Source organism: Amphiprion ocellaris, chromosome 5 (assembly GCF_022539595.1).
Source record: "Amphiprion ocellaris isolate individual 3 ecotype Okinawa chromosome 5, ASM2253959v1, whole genome shotgun sequence".
Classification (NCBI taxonomy): domain Eukaryota; kingdom Metazoa; phylum Chordata; class Actinopteri; family Pomacentridae; genus Amphiprion; species Amphiprion ocellaris.
The window spans coordinates 35161457-35180107 of NC_072770.1; the positions used below are offsets into that span (position 1 = coordinate 35161457).

The following is an 18651-nucleotide window of genomic DNA, read 5'->3' on the forward strand; positions in this document are numbered from 1 at the left end:
GTGGGAAGGAAATTTAAAATGAAAAATGTGAAAGTTGAGGGCGTTTTTACCACCAATCAGCAGCGTTCTGCCTGCATTTGCCTGCTTTTATTGAGTTCTTTTCAGCTATTCATGGATGCACAGATGGCACCAGCCTACAGGCCCATTATGCTACCAGATGAATCTGAGCAAGGTACTTAATTGACATGGTTTGGCGTGAGGCTGCAGTGTGGACAGGACCTGAGCCTCAGCCTGCAGGAGAGGCGACCCGGGAGCTTCCTGTCTTGTTGTCGGCTACAGAAACAAACAGCCTCCTTGCTCCCAGGCCGGGGTTGGAGCATTTCTTCTGCCCCATCGCTGTGTGAGCTCGGCTCTGACAGGCTGCCTCTCCCAACTCCACTCCACCACGATCCGAGTTACTGAGAAGGTTTTCGACTCAAGCCTCTCCATCCGCCATTTTCAGCACATTGAAAGCAGGTAGAGCACAAAAATCACAAGCCCCCGCTCACATACGGCAGGTAAGTGCGCGTAAGAGTATCCTAAACCCAAATGTAACCCACCCTACGGAGGAAACATTGAGGGAGGAAAACGCTCCAACCACCTTACTCCGGCCAGCATCGGGAAGAATAAGGGGAGCGGACGGGTTTGCCTACCAGGGTAACAATAAACTGCATCCTTCAGGCGCTGTAGTGTTCGGTTTACCACCTATTTTATTTGGCAACTTTTCTGTTTTTTTGGATGAACGGAGACGAAACGCTTTGAAAATCCGCTTTTACGCACGCAGCCTCGTTTTAATCTCTTGCTGTTTGTTGCTTGAACTTCTGCTAAGGAGGGATTTAAAAATGTCTGGTCACAACTCCAGCAGCAGCGGTGCCAGTAGGGGGGAAAATCAAATTAATCTGGATGAACCGGCCAATAAAAAGTTCATGCATTTCATGCTTTTCTTTGAAGGAGGCTTCAGCAGCCTCAGCTCGAGTATCACACATGTAGACAATAAGCTTTATTGTCTTGGCTGTGTCATTTATCCGACATCGAGATAATGTAACATCATTGTTTTGTCAAGTTGGAAGCCCTGAGGTTAAAATTTCTGCTATATTAACTGTGGAGGTTGTATATTTGGAGTAAATGTAGTGTAATGTGTGAGCCCAGCCCACTAAACATGGGCAAGCTGCTTATTGTGTGGCTTTTTCTGCCACTTGGAGTAAAAAGAAGCTGCATCCTCCCAAACATTTGACACACAAATCTTTGGTGAGCTCAAAGTTATAATACGAGTTAGTTAATGGACAGAAACCTTAACCTTAAACTACTCTGATGATGATTTTCCAAGCAAATAAGACACTGGCTTCATTCATAAAAATGTAGAGATCTCCTGCCTCTTTTTTTTGTCTCTCTCTTTGATATCATTGTGAATAGAATATCTCATCTAACGTGCACATTTAAAAAAGTTTAATGATACGTATACCGTGTCAAAATACACAACATGCATTTGCCCAATATCCCCTTGAATCTGTGTGGCTGTAAGTCTTCCTGGAGATTTTAAGGCTGTGACTCCATCCTGATGCTGTGCTTATCGCGGGGCTTATCTTCAGGAATGGGGATGGTTAGTCTGACAAATCAAGCAATTTGAAGATGTCACGTTGTGCTCGAGAAAGCTGTGATGAACGTGAAAACTTTCTGCTAATGAAAGTATCGTTAGTTGCACCTCTAAAGAGCTGCCTGAGTGAATTCACAGGCTACACGCCTCAGCTACTGTTCATGAAAACCCCGCTAATGAATAAACAGTCAGAGCCACACGAGGCTTTTAAACTGGGTAGAAGGAAATATTTTCAAAATGCTGTCTGCCTGTGGTTAAATTTGCATGCCACAACTTTCATTTCTTTCATAATGTGAGTTTGGACGGATGAGGGTCACTATGGAAATAAGTCATCGTATGTTAAGCTTTAATCTGGTGTCATCTCAGTTTCATGCAAAGACAAAAAGGAAAAAAACACATTTCATATGAAACCTGTATTCATTGCTGTTGCTGCGATGCTCTTGGGAATAAATGCCCCTTGAAAGCATCCATTCAAGTGTGTTGAAGCTTCTGTGTTATAGTTCTTAACATGCCACAGGCATTTGGTGCCCCACTGTCTTGTGAAAACTCGTCATAACCCTGGTGTCGTCCTGTGGGTCAAAATAGACCCATTTTAAAGTGTGAAAATGTGGGAAAAAATATATTTTCACTGTGAAACTTCTGATGTCCACATTTTCAACATTTTTGGGAAATCTTTAAACATTTTTTGGTGGAAAAAAGAAATGTTAAAAATGTTTCTTAAGAACATTTACAAAAAAATCAACCAAAATCCAGTGAAATTCACTGGATTTTGGTTGATTTTTTTTGTGTGGATGTTCTTAAAGAAAATGACTTTAGCTATTTTTAGGATTCTTTTTTTTGGAAGATTTTTACTCATTTTTTGAAAATATTTACAAGAATTTTCTTTCCAAATTTTTAAGGGAAACTTTTAAGGAATTATTGGAATTTTCTTCCTGAAGGTTTTGCAAATTTTCAGAAATTGGGGGAATTTTTTTGCTGAATTTTTGGATTTTTTTTCAGACAAGGAAACAATATTTTTTTAGTAAACGAAGACAACAGGAGGGTTAAGAGGTGAAATTTTTCCTAAAACTGAAGAGCAATGTGAATATAACTGCGTTTTTTAAAAAACAAACAATAGGTTTGATGGTTTTAATAATCACAAAACTTTGCTTCTTATCATTTAATGCAGGTCATGGCTATTACTGGAGGGACAGTGGAGTCTCTGGAGGAAATTCCAGCTCATGTGTGGAAAGGTTTGCCCGACTGCCTGAATCTCAGACCTTCTGCTGTAAATCAAAGCCGCATTGGTAAGCAATGAGTGCCGTACTTGTTTTCATAGCTGCAACTTTAACATTTGTTAAGACATGGCAACACTTTGATTTGCATTTGCATCTCACCGATATACATCCTTGAAAGTGACACACAGTGGAGCGCAGTCAGACCAGGCAGGACCGGAAAATAAAACTTGAGAGCTGCGGTTAACTTTTAGCAAAGTCGCAGATGATCAAATTGTGTAAACAAAAGTGAACTTCAGTGCTATTTATGTCTCTAATCAAAAGGCTTTCAGTGTTTTCCTCCCCGGCCTCAGATATGCTTATTGCTTTTAAGAGGCCTATTAGGATTCATTACTCTGAAGTCTGGTAAACACCCAGGCTTTGGACTCACTTGATCCACAGTGAACTCTCAGATCGGAAACAGGAACCAAAGATGCAAGAGAGCGAAAGAAACTAAAATGGAGCGATGGGCAGCACTTGTTGTCCAGGAAATGAAGTCAAAGTGGGAAAAGGCAGCACAAGAATGAAGATGACAGTAATAAATAAATAAATAAATAAATAAATATTCAAATGAGCAAACAAGTGCACTTTGGAAAATTCTCTAGTGCTGCTTAAAAGTAGTCATTAATGTTTGCAAGTTCCAGTAACTTTTTTCTTTCAAACTTCCAGTGCTGGTGCTAATCTTTGAATTAATATGATTACTATAAGTGATCATCAAAACAAAGATAAGCTAATATACAATGTTATTCAGGACCTTGATATCCTGTCAGACATAAAATACGTGTCTTGAAGCATACGTATGTAATTATCTTTAAAAGTGGAAGATTGTGAGTACCACACCAAACAAAATCAGTCCCAAACAACCCATCATTTTCACTCTGAGGTTTATTATATACCTTATAATACCAATCCTTAACATGCACATCACTGAGTCGCAGGCCGCCACTGTTAAAATGAAGCACAATATGTCTCTTTTGTGCCTCTGTTCTACAAATGTACTCGAAATTGTTCATAAAATGACACATTTCCAGATATTTAGAACTAAATGTAATAATATATACGTCTCAAATGTAACATGTGTAAATGCTTTTATTTATTTATAGGCGTCTGGGCCACAAGAGTTATTCCTAAAGGCAAGAGGTTTGGTCCATTTGTTGGAGAGAAGAAAAAAAGGTCCCAGGTGACCAGTAATGTTTACATGTGGGAGGTACGTCACGGTTCTGTTGGCTCGTTTCCCTTAACCCTCCTGTTGTCTTCATTTACGGGCACCAAAAAATATTGTTTCCTTGGCTGAAAAAAAATCCAAAAATTCAGCAAAAAAAATCCCCAAATTTCTGAAAATTTGCAAAACCTTCAGGAAGAAAGTTCCAATAATTCCTTAGAAGTTTCCCTTAAAAGTTTTATTTTTAAAAAATCCCCCAAATTTGGCAAGAAAATTGTTGTAAATATTTACAAAAAATGAGTAAAAAATCTTCCAAAAAAATCCTAAAAATATCTAAAGTGATTCCATATATATCAGTAAAACTTCTAATATTTTCTTTAAGAACATTCACATAAAAATCAACCAAAATCCAGCAAAATTTGCTGGACTTTGGTTGTTTTTTTTTTGTGAATGTTCTTAAGAAACATTTTTAACATTTTTTTTTCCACCAAAAAATGTTCAAAGATTTCCCAAAAATGTTGAAAATGTGGACATCAGAAGTTTCACTGTGAAAATATCTTTTTTTCCCCCCACATTTTCAAACTAAACCGGGTCAATTTTGACCCACAGGACAACACGAGGGTTAAACTCTCACATCCACCTGTGGTAGATGCTGCATAGCTATAACAACCCCAGCTAAGCCTTTAAGTTCAGTCTTTCGATGTTTTGGATGAAAAATGAAAATACAACAATGTTTCCACAAGTTTTACAACATTGTCCGTGTACCTGTGCTCTCTAGGTGTATTTCCCAGCACGAGGGTGGATGTGTGTTGACGCCACGGACCCTATGAAGGGAAACTGGCTGCGATACGTGAACTGGGCTCGATCCAGTGAGGAGCAGAACCTTTTCCCGCTGGAGATCAACAGAGCCATTTACTACAAAGTTTTAAGGGTAGGTCAATCACACATTGACGTGTCCACAAACCACATGCTGGAGTTTATGGACTCAAATGTGAATGAATTAAGTCCTCTGGGTTGGATTATAGAGATAATGTAGGTAGTTTGTCACTCAGCCTTGTTACTTTCTCAACTGCTGGTAATCATCAGTCACAGTGAGGCAGTCATGATGGAGATAAGCACCACTGTATACAAAAAGGGGGATAAAAAGAATTGAAAAGCATTAAGGTTGATTCTATCAGTGGTTTTCAGCTGGAGTGACATAGATAGGCTGTAAAAGATTAGAAAAAACACCTAATAAACTGGCAACTGAGTGTATCCATTTGTTAAATCAACCTAAAACAAATACTGTCTTCTTCAGAGTTTAATTTTGTAGGGAAAACTAGCACCGTTTAGCAATGTTATTTTATTCTAATGTCATTTTTTTACATTACAGAGGAGGACATTGCACCTCTTTGGCTGCATTAATGCACATATTTGACAGTTACAGTTACCAAAGCTGTCAAATTGTTGCTTATTACTTTGCATATTATGAGTCTGACTTAAGAGCATTATGAGCTAATTTCAGATTTCATTACATGCATTACATTAGTGTCACTAATAATGCATTATGACATCATGATAAATCACTCACATTTTCTTGGACCATTTTCCTGCAGATTAAGTGCTTTTACTTTGATAGTACATACACATTTTGCCGACAATATTACTGTAGTTTTAAGCATTTGCAAGGCAGATTTATCGCTGAAGTCTCGATACTGTCATTCTCGGGGCTCGTTATGAGTACTGACAGAACTGATGCCGAAAAAATCTCACATTAAACGACGTTTTGAACAATCTACCTGATTAGTTTCTCTGCATGTGTGCTGCAATCACCTGTTTTAGTTTTCACATGTTTTAGCAAGCATGTGATTTAAGTAATTAACAGAATGTACAAGAAAGAAATACACAGTGGTCTTTGAAATAAATTTGTAAGCATTTTCTCTGACCATTTTAGTATGTATGCATGTCCAATAAACAGTAGTACATTCAAATATAACACCTCACTCATAAATTCTACCTTTTACAAAGACAGAAATGTTCAGTTAGGCATTGATTTAAAATAGTTTATCTCTGAGGTTGTAGCAAGGTGTGCTTTTTTTTGTACTGGGCTACATGATATTGATTATTTTTTTTCTAAAAGTCTTCCTCCATGTTTGTAAAATGTGGTGTAATAAACAAACACTGGAGTGTAATCCAGTCCAGTAGGCACCACTGCAGACTACCAGCACCAATAATTACCAGATCTATAACAGATTCAGTCAAAACTGAGCTTTATTATCTTTGTAAAGGTGGAATTTATGGGTGAACTGTTGTGGCTTGCAGGTATAGTCATTAAAGCAGCCTATGTGATATTAAATTAACTACTTTTAATATTATAAAGCATTAGTATTGATTACTTGGTTGGATCAAAACCAGATTTCATGATGTAGCCCACGTATATTGTTGTTTTTGAACTTTTACACAACTAACCCTTGTTAACTAACCCTAACACAACTGACTAAATTGAACCCTCTTTAACTGTAGCAACAAAAATGAGATTTTCACCCTTTTCTTTTAGTCAGAAAAGAAGATAATCAGCACGTTGCATTTACACACGTGGACAAAATTGTTGGTACCCCTCGGTTAATGAAAAGAAAAACCCACAATGGTCACAGAAATAATTTGAATCTGACAAAAGTAATAATAAATAAAAAATCTATGAAAATTAAGCAATGGAAATCAGACATTGCTTTTGAACCAGAATTATTTTAAAAAATAAACTCATGTAACAGGCCTGGACAAAAATGATGCTACCCCTAGAAAAGACTGAGGCCTTGTCCACACGTAGCCGGGTATCTCACAAAACGAAGATATTTTTCTACGATTCGGCCTATCATCCACACGAAAACGCAGATTTACGTCATCAAAAACGATTCTTTTTAAAAACTCCGACCAAAGTGAAGATTTGCGAATTCTCCGTTTATGCGTCTGCATGTGGACATCAGTAACCGGGGTTTTGCGTTTCGAAACGTCACCGCCTGCGACAAAATATGTTCTTACGTCACATATGCGACCTGTGTTTACATTCGGTAACAGTATGGATGCTCTCACAAGGTTTTGGACGCTGTTTCTTGTACAGGCGCTTTTTACTTGCTTGTTTTTACAAGCCCAGATACTGCTCCACATTCAACAACACAGGCGAAGGACGACGTTAAGGACGGTTATTCTCCACCACCTTGCTAGGACTTGGGGAACTACTGCCACCTAAAGGTCCGGCATGCTTATGAATGTGCTGAAAAACGCACTTATGCGGTTAGGTGTGGACGAAGTTTTTTTCTAAAAACGAGGTGGTGTGTACGTAAGTTTTTTTCTAGACGGAGGGGGAAGGATATTCGGTTTTACAAAAACCCTGCTACGTGTGGACAAGGCCTGAGAATAATGTGACCATAGGAACAAGTTCAATCAAGGTGCGTCTTCTAATTAGCATCACAGGTGTCTACAAACTTGTAATCAGCCAGTCGGCCTATTTATAGGGTTACAGTAGTCACTGTGCTGTTTGGTGACATGGTGTGTACCACACTAAACATGGACCAGAGGAAGCCAAGGAGAGCGTTGTCTCAGGAGATTAGAAAGAAAATTATAGACAATTAGACAAATACCAACAATTTTGTCCATGTGTGTATGTTTTTGCTCAGTGTAGTTTTACATGTGTACATAATAAAGTGCATGCATGTTTGAAATTGCAAACTGAGATATGTCCATCTGAAGAAATTAAAGTGAGTTTTAGTAGTAAAATAAGAGTACAATTGTTAGATAATACACAGAATATACTCCAGTCTGTGGTGAAAACTGTCAAATCCCCTAAGCCTTCAGACAGATAGGATGCACAGTAGCCCAAATATCCCCCTTGCCTCTCAGCAAGCCGGGCTGTGATTGGTGGCCGAGCTCATCTCTCATTGTTGCAGCCTATCGGGCCGGGAGAGGAGCTGCTGGTGTGGTACACAGTGGAAGACAACCCTGAGATAACAGCTGCACTGGAGGAAGAAAGAGCCAGCAGTCTGAGCAGGAAAAATTCACCCAGGGCGAAGCGAGGTAAGGCCTTACTCCTACACCGTGATGACATTACGGCTCGGTTTTACTCTCCGGTGTGTGCGCAGCTCGCGTGTGACCCGAACCGAGCCGCGAATCGTTTCCTTTTGCAGCCCAAGTCGAAGTTGTAACAGGACGAGCTAGCTAGCTGCGAATGAAGGAAGGCTAGTGGAAGCTAACGGCTGCGATGTGTGGGGCTTTTCTCTACTTTCATACCCGACCTAAAACTCGTCCGTGCCAGCGGATTTAGCCCCAAATAACGGCCGATGAGCCGTCACTGTGCCGTAAAATATTCCCTGTAGTTGTTAAACGAGTATCTGGGCAACTTTTTAGTAGCTTTTCCTCATCTGGGTCCTGACGTTGTCGAGGATGTGACCTTCCTTGAGTTCCTAAAGCATGAAAGCCATCCATCGGCGAGCCTCTCGACTTGATGATGGCCTAGCAGGTTAGCTAACTAGCCAGCTTCCTGACTCAATTCTGGGATAATTTCGGCGCAGGTATCGGATAACAACCTATAGTATGGCTGTTTCATTTAATAGAGAGTGTTTAAAATGAGCCTGTACGAGGTTTGGATCTAGAATAACCAGTTCATCGAGTTGTCAGACTTGGGTGCTGGATGCTAGCATTAGGCTAAACGGCTAGGTCTGAACGCACGGACAATCTCGGTGTACAGGAACAGATGGCAAACCGTGTCCTGTAAATTATTACTAAAAGCTGATCATATTTGTAAGATGGACAGGTAATAGTACAACTTTAGACGTCATAGTCGGTCGATGTAGTGTCAGATTCTGGTTTCATAGTGTTAACTTGACGTGGCTTAGCACATCATCAAAACAATACCTTTAAGAAACTCTCGTTATTTAATCAACCCCGTTGATACATCCAACATTATTCCTGTTAAAATAAGAGGTTACCAACATCTAAACCTTACTGTTTGTGGAAAAACAATCAACTTGGCAGCTGTGTCACATTCACATTTGTTATAATGAACTTTGAACATTGTGTTTCCATTAAAAAAAAAAAGCAGGACCGCAACGTCAAATTGTTACAAACGTCATATATAGTGTCTGCTGTCTAATTTTTAACTGCTGTGATGTGTTTTGCTATAATTTTTGCCATGCAGATGTGGTTGCGTAATATGAAAAGATTGTATGTCTGTGTAAAGACATATATGCCATTTATATACTTGCAGATGTGACAAAGAGACACTCTATTAACATGTATTTACAATAATGCACAAACTTCTGTTGTACACAGACAACATGCATAAAGACAAAATCTGCCTTGTAACACCTGAAATGTGTACATTAAAGTAGGAAACAAAAGCTGTGGACTAAAGGCAGCATCTTAAAGGGTTTATTTTGCTGCATTTCTCATGAGAAGAGCTTGTTTAAATTTCTATGTAACCCTGCAGGCAATAACCCCTAGCACATCATCTTTCTGTGCTGCAGTGTAGTGATTTTTGGCAGCCTGGTATTGTACTGCAAAGTCACCATCAGTGAAGCTAGCTATCCTGTTTCAGCCTCATCGTAATATTAAACATCATCCATGTTACCTAACTAAACTATGCTGAAGTTTTTTTTTAGTGTAATGGCTGCTGGATTAAAAAATGACAGAAATTTCTGGTGCGCTTCAAAGCTAGTAAAGTAAAATTACACAAAGGCTTATTCTAGTTGTATTGCTGCTGTAGATTTAGCAGAATGCCTCTGACCATGCTGGTCAGATGACTGACCTGCAGCATGTGCTTCTCTGGTATGAATTAGGCTTTGTAGGCCAGGTCAGGTGACCTTGTTGACACACCCAGTGACAGGGAGGTGCAGGGAAACCTCCTCAGTCAGAGGAGGCTTTGAAATTCAAAATAGTGTCATGTTAGGCTTAGTGTGAGACTTTATTTTATGTAGCAATTGTCTGTTGCAAAACTACGAATGCATGCAAGCTCATAATTGTGATTAATACACGAAGCTGCTTTAGGACGGGTAGAAATGTTGAGTTATGCATTTGAATTTTAAAGAAGTAACCCCAGATGTGTTAATGCCATTCTAAATATCTGCATGTTGTGTGTTGGGATAATTAGGTGTTGTCAATTCAGAATATTAGGGGTAAAAAATTGTGTTTGATGTAGAATTTGTGGGCCTATTAACTGCAAAAGAAATAAAATATTTGAATGTATATTGATCTGATTGTGATGTACCTCTCCAGAAGTGGGGTTGTCAGGAGTAAATGTGCAGAGTAGCCAAAGTGAAGAGTTTTTAATTACAACAATAAGTTTGCGATACATCACAAAAGCCTGCTATTTGGACAAAATACACTTGACACCACTGTCCCATGGTTTTTGAAAGGAATATATTTTTCTGTAAAGGCATCAGTATGTTAAAGTGACTAAAGTTTAAATTGTGTGTGTGTGTTTGCATTTGCAGCCAGAAGGAAGCTCCTGGAGAAAGCCAGGCAGGCTGGTTTGGGTGGATTCAAGAAAACAAGTGGAACCAAACCTACTGTCAAGGAGATGTGGGATGGGGAAGAATGTAAGCTGGTTTATTGTCAAGTAGCAGTCTAAATAAGATACTTTCAAGTGCTTTTCATTTGGATGTGTCTTTAGTTAGTTGTTTATTTTTGAGGTGTTACCTGTGTTTGTTGGAATTCCTGAAATTTTGTTGAAAGAACACAACTTTGACACATGTTTACAGGTGTGAAGGAGGAGGATGAGAAGTCATCATCCATGAGGACCTCACAGGAACTCGAGGCAGCTCATCCCCTGGGAAGCACTGACTACAAAGATGTGCAGGACATGTCAGCAGCAATGAAGGACAGGGGAAATTGGGAGGAAGAGGAGGAGGAAGAAGAGGAGGAGAACGGTGACGACCTGGAAGATCCACATGATTTACAGCACCAAATAGTTCAGCCTTCAACTGATGCCATGCAAAACAAGCAGTCAGGTCCATCGCTAACCTGTGGTGAAGAAAGCCATAAGGATTCACAGGTAAAGTTGGAGTCTTCCTCTCTTGTAGGGCGAGAACCAGATGCGGATCCTGATCCTTACCTTGACCCTGATGGTGACCTTGAAGGTGATCCACAAGGAGAATCGTATCCCTGTCAGCACTGTGAGCGCCACTTCTCCACCAGACAGGGTCTGGAGCGCCATCTACACATTCATGCCATCACCAACCAGCAAGCACAACTGTTCAAGTGCCGGTATTGCAATAAGTCCTTTGGTTCCCAGGTGGGACGGCGGCGGCATGAGAGAAGACATGAAAGTGGACTGAAAAAAAGGCCCGGCTCCCTGGCTGGAGCTGCCAATCTACTCAGTCCTGGGGTGCAGACTGATTCAAGTCCTGACTGCACCAGCCCGACTAGTCACTATATAGCCATAGGGTCCCGGTTTACAGGAGGTCATCTGCACAACTCCGAGATGCAGAGAAAGGAATTGGGGCCTCATGCCGACCGTCCCTTTATATTGGATGAAAATGGGGAGTCAAAGGAACTCCATCCCTGCAAGTACTGCAATAAAGCATTTGGTACACACACCAACATGCGCAGGCACCAACGCAGGATACACGAACGACATTTGTTACCAAAGGGAGTTCGCAGGAAAGGTATGTTGCTGCAAGAGGCATCAGCGCAACAGCAGAAGCAGCTACCCGATGAGTCCCCCAGCACCAGCCCTCCCCCTGTCTACGTGCCCAGCGCTGACACAGAAGATGAGGTAGACAGGGATGATTATGCAGTTGACATATCCAAAAACATCTCTGAGAATTTGAGCTTCTACATTGATGGCAAGATTGTGTCCACCAGTGCGGTTAGCAGTTGTGAGGTGATAGAGGTGGACTCGAGATCTGCTGCTCTGTTTGGTTTGGACACGGTCATAATCAGCCCAAATCAGATCAGTCAAGCACTGAAGGTGGAGGGTAGAACAAGTGCTGCAAAGCAAATCCCTAACACTGGGCAGTCAACAGCCAAAAGGAGAACATCTACTCCCCCACTTGTTCCCAACCTCAAAGTGGAGACAGAAACAACTCCATCATCATCCTCTTCATCTTCCTCATCTAACTTGCTAGTGGGAGGATTGTTTCAGCAAGCCACAGATTCGTCAGCATTTCAGCGAGAGAAAACGGTTTACCTGTCTCCTAAGCTCAAACAGCTCCTTCAAACACAAGACATACAGAAATCAACCATTACCCTGATAACCGAAAGCCATAGACTGGCCTCACCGCTGTCAGTCACGCAGCTGCAAGGGTCTTCAGGAAAGTTCAAAAGAAGAACAGCCTCTCCCCCATCCTCTCCACAGCTCAGTCCTGCATGTAAAACTGAGAGCTGTAAAGTTGAGGTGGCGACCTCCTATACCCTTAAGGTGCCAAAGCTGGAAAGCCACAGTGTGTCACCTACCGAGAGCCTGCTGGACAAAGATGACAGGGACAGCCTGAGCCCTTCTGGAAATGCAGTGCATGGCCAGCCTCCCTCTAGTAGTGGAGGAAATTCCTGTAATCAGCAGCCCTTGGATCTGTCAAACTTTGTCAGTAGGAGAAGTGACTGCTTGAACAAGGTGCACGGGGATTCAGCCCTTGATTTAAGCTTGCATCGAAAGACCGCTGCAGAGCCTGAATTAAAGGGAAGTCCAGCGCCACAGCCACTAATCAAAAAGAGAAAGCCCAACACCAGTATGCTTGAAAAGGTGCTAATGAATGAGTATGTTGGCCTAGCTCTGCCAGGAGAGGAAGGATCCTTAACCTTGACAAACCTAAGTTGCTTCCATTCCCGCTCTCCAAATGTTGTATCAGACTCAGCCCACCCCTCTCCTCCTTCTTTGACCCCTGTCACCATGAATCCCTCTTCACCCGGTACTTGCAGTGTGACATCGCCAACACCGCCTCCCCCTGTACTACCTACTATACCGTCTCCACCAGCTATGCCAAGCTCTCCTCTCTCTCAGCCGTTAGACTCATCTGCACTGAGACCTCTTCCTGTCCTCTCACCAAAGATGTCTCCAAGGTCAGTTGAACACAAGTCCCTGTCGGACACGGAGGAGAACTTCTTAGCTGAGGAAAACGAAGATAAGGAGGAGAACCATATCTCTGAGCCACTGGATTCCCCAAACACTCCACTTGAAGGCCCCTCTAATCGTACAGCGACACCAAGCCCTCCGGGGCCTGCATCAGTAGATCTGCCCACTACAGAAGATGATGTTTCTCTGGATGCAACTTGCAACAGCCTGCTAAATGGCAAAATGAACCAAGATATTGTCTCACTAACAGAGAAATCTTTAAAATCTGACTTTGCTGCTCTGTCTTCCCAACCAGAATCGTCATCTTGCTCAATATCACCTCCTCCTGCATCGCATGATTCACCCCCATCTCTAGTTTCACAGCCTCTACTTCAGATTAAAGTAAAAGAAGAGCCTCAGCACTGTGTAGACGAGTTGTCAGTTATGAATTACACACCTCAGGAAGAGGATGGTGTTGGTGCTTCCCCTCAACCTGCTGCTTCTGAGAAACCGTCTGATAAAACTTCTGAGGCAGAGGAAGTCGACTCGACATACTGTAAGACCTTTGTGTGTAATGTCTGTGAGGAGCCATTCAACTCCATCAAAGAGCTCAGTGGACACATCACAGAGCATGCAGCAGACTGGCCCTTCAAGTGTGAATTTTGTGTTCAGCTGTTTGGTGAGGCTCCGGCCCTGCTGGCTCACCGGACGACGCTGCATGGAGTGGGCCAGATCTTTGTGTGCTCCGTTTGTTCCAAAGAGTTTGCCTTTCTCTGTAACCTCCAGCAGCACCAAAAGGATTTGCATCCAAATGAGGCATGTTCTTATACTACTTTAGAAAGTGGCAAACTTAGGCCACAGAATTACACAGATCCAGCCAGAGCCAAAGAGGAAAGCAGTCCCTCAACACCAGCACCAGAGATGACGGATGAAAATGCTCCACCCAGTGACTCTCATTTAGCAAAAGAAGAGCCTGATGTTAACGGTAATCATGCAGAGGACGGGGTGGAGGACCCCAATGAGGAGCTTTACACTACAATAAAAATCATGGCTTCAGAAGGAGGGAAGCCCAAAGGCCCTGATGTCCGCCTTGGCATTAATCAACACTACCCTAGTTACAAACCACCCCCTTTTCCTTATCATAGCCGTTCCCATGCTGGCTCTGTGGCCTCGGCTACAAACTTCACCACCCACAACATACCACAAACTTTCAGCACTGCCATTCGCTGCACTAAGTGTGGCAACAGCTTTGACAACATGCCTGAACTGCACAAGCACATCTTGGCCTGTGCCAATGCCAGTGATAAGAAGCGTTACACTCCCAAGAAAAACCCCATCCCCCTCAAGCAAATAGTGAAGAGTCCTAATGGAGTCGTGTCACCCACAGCATCCACTGCAGGCCAGAGTGCTTTCCGTAGAATGGGTCAGCCAAAGAGACTTAACTTTAATCAGGATACTGGTAAAACAAAAATGAGTGCCCTCAGTAAGAAGAAAAATCAGCTGGTCCAGAAAGCAATTTCACAGAAAAATAAAGCTGCCACTACTGCAAAGAAGGCTACCATCAAAGCTGAAGAAGAGCAGGCCTCTAACGTCTGCCCTCACTGCAGTCGGGAGTTTACTTATCCTGCAAGTCTGATTAAACACATGGCAGTCAGCTGTCCCATGAAGCCTGTTGCTGTTAAAAAGGGCAAAAAAGGTCTAGCAGAGGTGAAAAAAGAGGCAGTGTCTGTGGTAGACAAAAACACAAGTGTTAAGAAGAAAGCTTCAGACTGTGAAATACAGACAGGGCCGAAGCGTAAACCTCTGGGAAAGACCAGAGCTCGTAGCTCTACAGCAGACTCTGAATCCCTCCAGACGAGCAAAGGAAGAACTGCTGCTACAGTGAGCCGACTAAAAAGGCCCGCCTCATTCCCAGCACCAGTTCCTGCTAGCAAAAAACCCAGAAAGGGCCAAGTTCAGTCTCTACCTCCCACCCCTTCAGCCCAGGACCCTCCCAGTGACGCTGCACAACGGCCAGCCATGAGGATGCAGCGTATGGGCAAAGAGGCAGCATCCAAGAGATTAGCAGACGCCAAATCACCACCACTGCCACCACAACAGCAGTTGAAGAAAGAGGAGCGGTTCTCCCTCCGAACGAGGGAGAGAGTGGGTGGTCCTGTCACCAGGAGCTTGCAGATGGCCAACACAGCTTCTCCTGCTGAGGTGAAAACGGAGGAACCACCAACTCAAGAGCCAAAAGAGACTCAGGTAAGATATCCAGTGTTTGTTTAATACATTGCCTTGTCTGTTGGTATAATTCAGGCTAAACAGATGAATTCTCTTGGCCAGTAGTAGCTTATTGCAGGTATATTTGTGTCACTGTGTGTCCATCAATGCAACAAAGCTATAACTGTAATTTGCGTCTCCGTTAGAGTGAAGATAAGTTAACCGACTGGTAAATATACAGCCTGCATTTAATTTCACCTTCAATATTTTGTTTTTCCACTGCTGTCCAGTGACTACTGCATACCTCCAAAGTGAGGTGATTTTTTTTTTGATTTGAGGTAAACAGAAGGATTGAAATACCCAATCTAGTATTTTAAAAATGCCTTCTCACAAAACAGGAAACAAAGCTGTTCAAAGCCATCATTTCTGAGATACTTTTATGATTGCAAATTTGGCTGGTATTTGAGATTTTCAAAAACCAAACAAATATCTTTACTGTGCTTGTGTCTTATCTGTCCTATTTCAAAGTAATCCAGCTCTATGAATGCAATAACATTCGCTTTTTTCCAGGTGATTATTTTCTCAGTTAATCATTAGGCTCATAAAACATTCGAAACCATGAAAATTTTTGTGCCAACATTTGGTGTAATTCCATGAATGATCCTTTTGAGATGAAAAAAGCAGAAAATCTTTTAAAACCTTGAAACTTGGGACGTGGCATTGTTGTCTGAAAAATAAAAATTGTCACTATATAAATACCATCTCCAATACAAATCAGGTTTTTAACCTATTTTTTTTTTAAATGCTAGAAGGTGGGTTATGAGTAAAATAAGACGTCAAGTGTTTCTGCCTTGAATGTGATGAAAGTATACTAACGACAGTAATAAAAACACAGGCTTTCATATATAACAAACCTAAGCAAGGATTCCGATGTGAAGCAGCAAAGAAGAGACATGTTCTGTTTTGGGTTGCAACAAGTAGGAAAAATAGCAGCACATTAATCTGAAGTCTCATGTTCTGTATTACTGTTCCGTTACTAATGTTGTAGAGAGCAATACATGAAATACAGTACCATCCTGATACATTGACTTGGAGGTGACAATGTACAGCTTGCTCTTCTTCAAAGTCAGTTTCGGGCTCAAGCATGTTTAGCTGATTTACTTCAAGTGTTACAACTTGTCATTTTATAGCACAGACCAGTTCTGAGCTGAGTTGCAGGTGAACAGACACGTTTCAGCTGCAGGAGAGCGGTGGAGGGCTTGGTGTGTAGATTGAGGGTGAAGATCGATTTGTGTAGACCTGCACATTCTAAAGAAGTTACATCTAAGCCATTTTTAGGCGTACCACTTCAAAATATGTATATTTGATAAACAAAGAAGTTTTTAGGAGTTTAATCGACGCCAGGATCGTCGCAAATTTGCATCATACCACTGTCATTCAGACTGCAGCCGAGATAGCCGGTTGTTGCACAGTCAGTACTTTTTGCAAGCACTGGTTTCTTGTAGTGGGACCTAAATTATTATATATCTGTTATTATTATATATCTGTTCTATGTGTAATAGACAAATTAACAGTCTCCGCTTAATTTAGCATCAGCTGGAAAGCAAAAACATTTTTTTTATATAATTGTAAATAAATTCAGGCATTAAGGGATTAATTGATTGACTTGCACTGTAGCTCTTTGTTGCTCATTTGTGTCTCTTGTGTTACAGGAGGTGCTGATGAAGTGAGCCATGTGGACATTGTTGAGCCCTTCCTGGTAATCCAGTGTCCATCTATCAGGCAACTCTCTGGACTCATAAAGGCACTGAGGACGACCTTTGCGGTGGTTTTATTCACTCGAAACAAGTCTGCTTGTCTCAACTGCCTTTTCTGGATTTAAGGAGGGAACTCTTTTCATCTTCCATCTGTCTGAACTGAACTGAGCCTCGATTTTAGCCAGCCTTGCAAAAAAGGAAACTGTAAATGACAATGAGTTAATATATACAAGATGTGTCATTACTTGACCCAAAACAGTACGCTTAGGGCTCCGTTATTTTGGAAAGCTGATATATTGCAAATGGCAATCACGTATCAGTTAGGGTTAGGGAAACTTGTTAATTCTTCAGTTCCGTATTTTCCCCATTTGGTTGTCTAGATTTTTGGATGTTTCCAGAGTCTCTTAATGCATGTTGCTGAATAGAGTAAAAATTAGATTAATCCAGTTCCCATGTCTCTCCCGACGGGCGCCTACTTCAGTTTATACATGATTTGCAGACTGTATGTTTGATTTAAATTTTTGTTGTCCTTATATTGTAGAATATATCTTTTTGGCATATTTTTGTTTGGGAAACAAAAATGAAAATGGCAGTAGTTTACTGCAACAATTGGTCCTCAGGAACACTGTATATGCGTGTGGTAAGTATATGTATGATTTATGATTGGATCTGCAGCCTGACAGCTATTCCTTAGGTCTAAATCTCAATATGTCTCATGTTTTTACTTGCTTTCTCTTTTGTTTATTTGGTGTTGGCAGGTAATTCCAGTTGTAAAATGATGGGAATGATGTTGTAGTCTCCTTAAAATAATGTCTGTCTTGAAATGAATTTTGTAATATCACTCATATGGCCCAGTGTTCTTACAGCACTTTAAAACAAACTGCCAAAATTACAAGCTGGATCAGTAAGATTGGTTTACTTAAACAGTGAATAATGGAATGTATTCAGGTCTGTTGCACTTTGCAGGCAATGGCAATTCTGCCCCAAAGTGGAGCAAGTCATTCATCTAACGTTAAATATTACTTTTACTGCCTTTCCTGCAAACAAATCTCCAAACAGGTTGTCATCATTAAGCAATCTGACACATAAAAATGACACATGACACAACTTTAATATGCCAAAATGCATGATAATAACTCAGACCTTTAAATGAGAAAATGAGAATGCAGCAGTGTTTTGTATTTTTTTTCTTGGCCGTTGTAAATGGACGTGTGCAAAGTTGTTTCATGTGTCGTTTTTTTTTTTTTTTATTCGAAAGCCATGCCACAGTACTGTAACTGACAGGTTTCTCTCCAGAAGACAAGGTAATCTTTAAGTGAGTCAGTATATTTAGTGATGAAAATGTCATCAAGGCCCTACCAATGAAAAGCCTCTTAGTTTTATTATTATTTTTAGTTTGTAGTCTCTTCAGTGCTCACCCAACTTCTTCACTCTCGATTATATCCAGTTGTACCACAGAGATCACAAATTCAGGCAGTGCTTCAGTGCTTGTAGCATGTTATGGGAAAGTAAATTGAACAATATGATTTGAAGCTAATTTATATTTCCTTCAGAAATCTTCATGTTTTGCCTATCAGCATCAAGATTATGTATTTAAGGATGAACAAAGACAAAAATCCCAAATGACCTCAAGTAAAACATTGCTGTAATTGACATAATAAAAAAAAAAAAGTTTTTCA

General features: G+C 41.1%; 1 protein-coding gene across 2 annotated transcripts; it reads left to right on the plus strand.

Annotated features, from left to right (window-relative positions):
• Window positions 1-246: 246 nt before the first annotated feature.
• On the plus strand, window positions 247-18651 carry prdm2b (PR domain containing 2, with ZNF domain b). Of its 2 annotated transcripts, XM_023298105.3 has the most exons (8): window positions 247-456; window positions 2742-2859; window positions 3930-4033; window positions 4767-4919; window positions 7912-8038; window positions 10453-10557; window positions 10720-15257; window positions 16928-18651. In XM_023298105.3, exons 2-8 carry the CDS (start codon window positions 2745-2747, stop codon window positions 16943-16945), a joined length of 5160 nt encoding a protein of 1719 aa, XP_023153873.2. In that variant the 5' UTR covers window positions 247-456; window positions 2742-2744; the 3' UTR covers window positions 16946-18651. The 2 variants fall into 2 exon arrangements, with proteins under 2 accessions (XP_023153873.2, XP_054866443.1); XM_055010468.1 differs by lacking the exon at window positions 247-456 and having other exon boundaries at window positions 2730-2859.

Coding starts and splice junctions, on each gene's coding strand:
- prdm2b (XM_055010468.1), top strand. CDS start 2,736: ATGCAGGTCATGGCTATTACTGGAGGGACAGTGGAGTCTCTGGAGGAA. Junction 8,039..10,452: donor TTCACCCAGGGCGAAGCGAG/GTAAGGCCTTAC, acceptor TTGCATTTGCAG/CCAGAAGGAAGCTCCTGGAG. Junction 10,558..10,719: donor GATGTGGGATGGGGAAGAAT/GTAAGCTGGTTT, acceptor ACATGTTTACAG/GTGTGAAGGAGGAGGATGAG.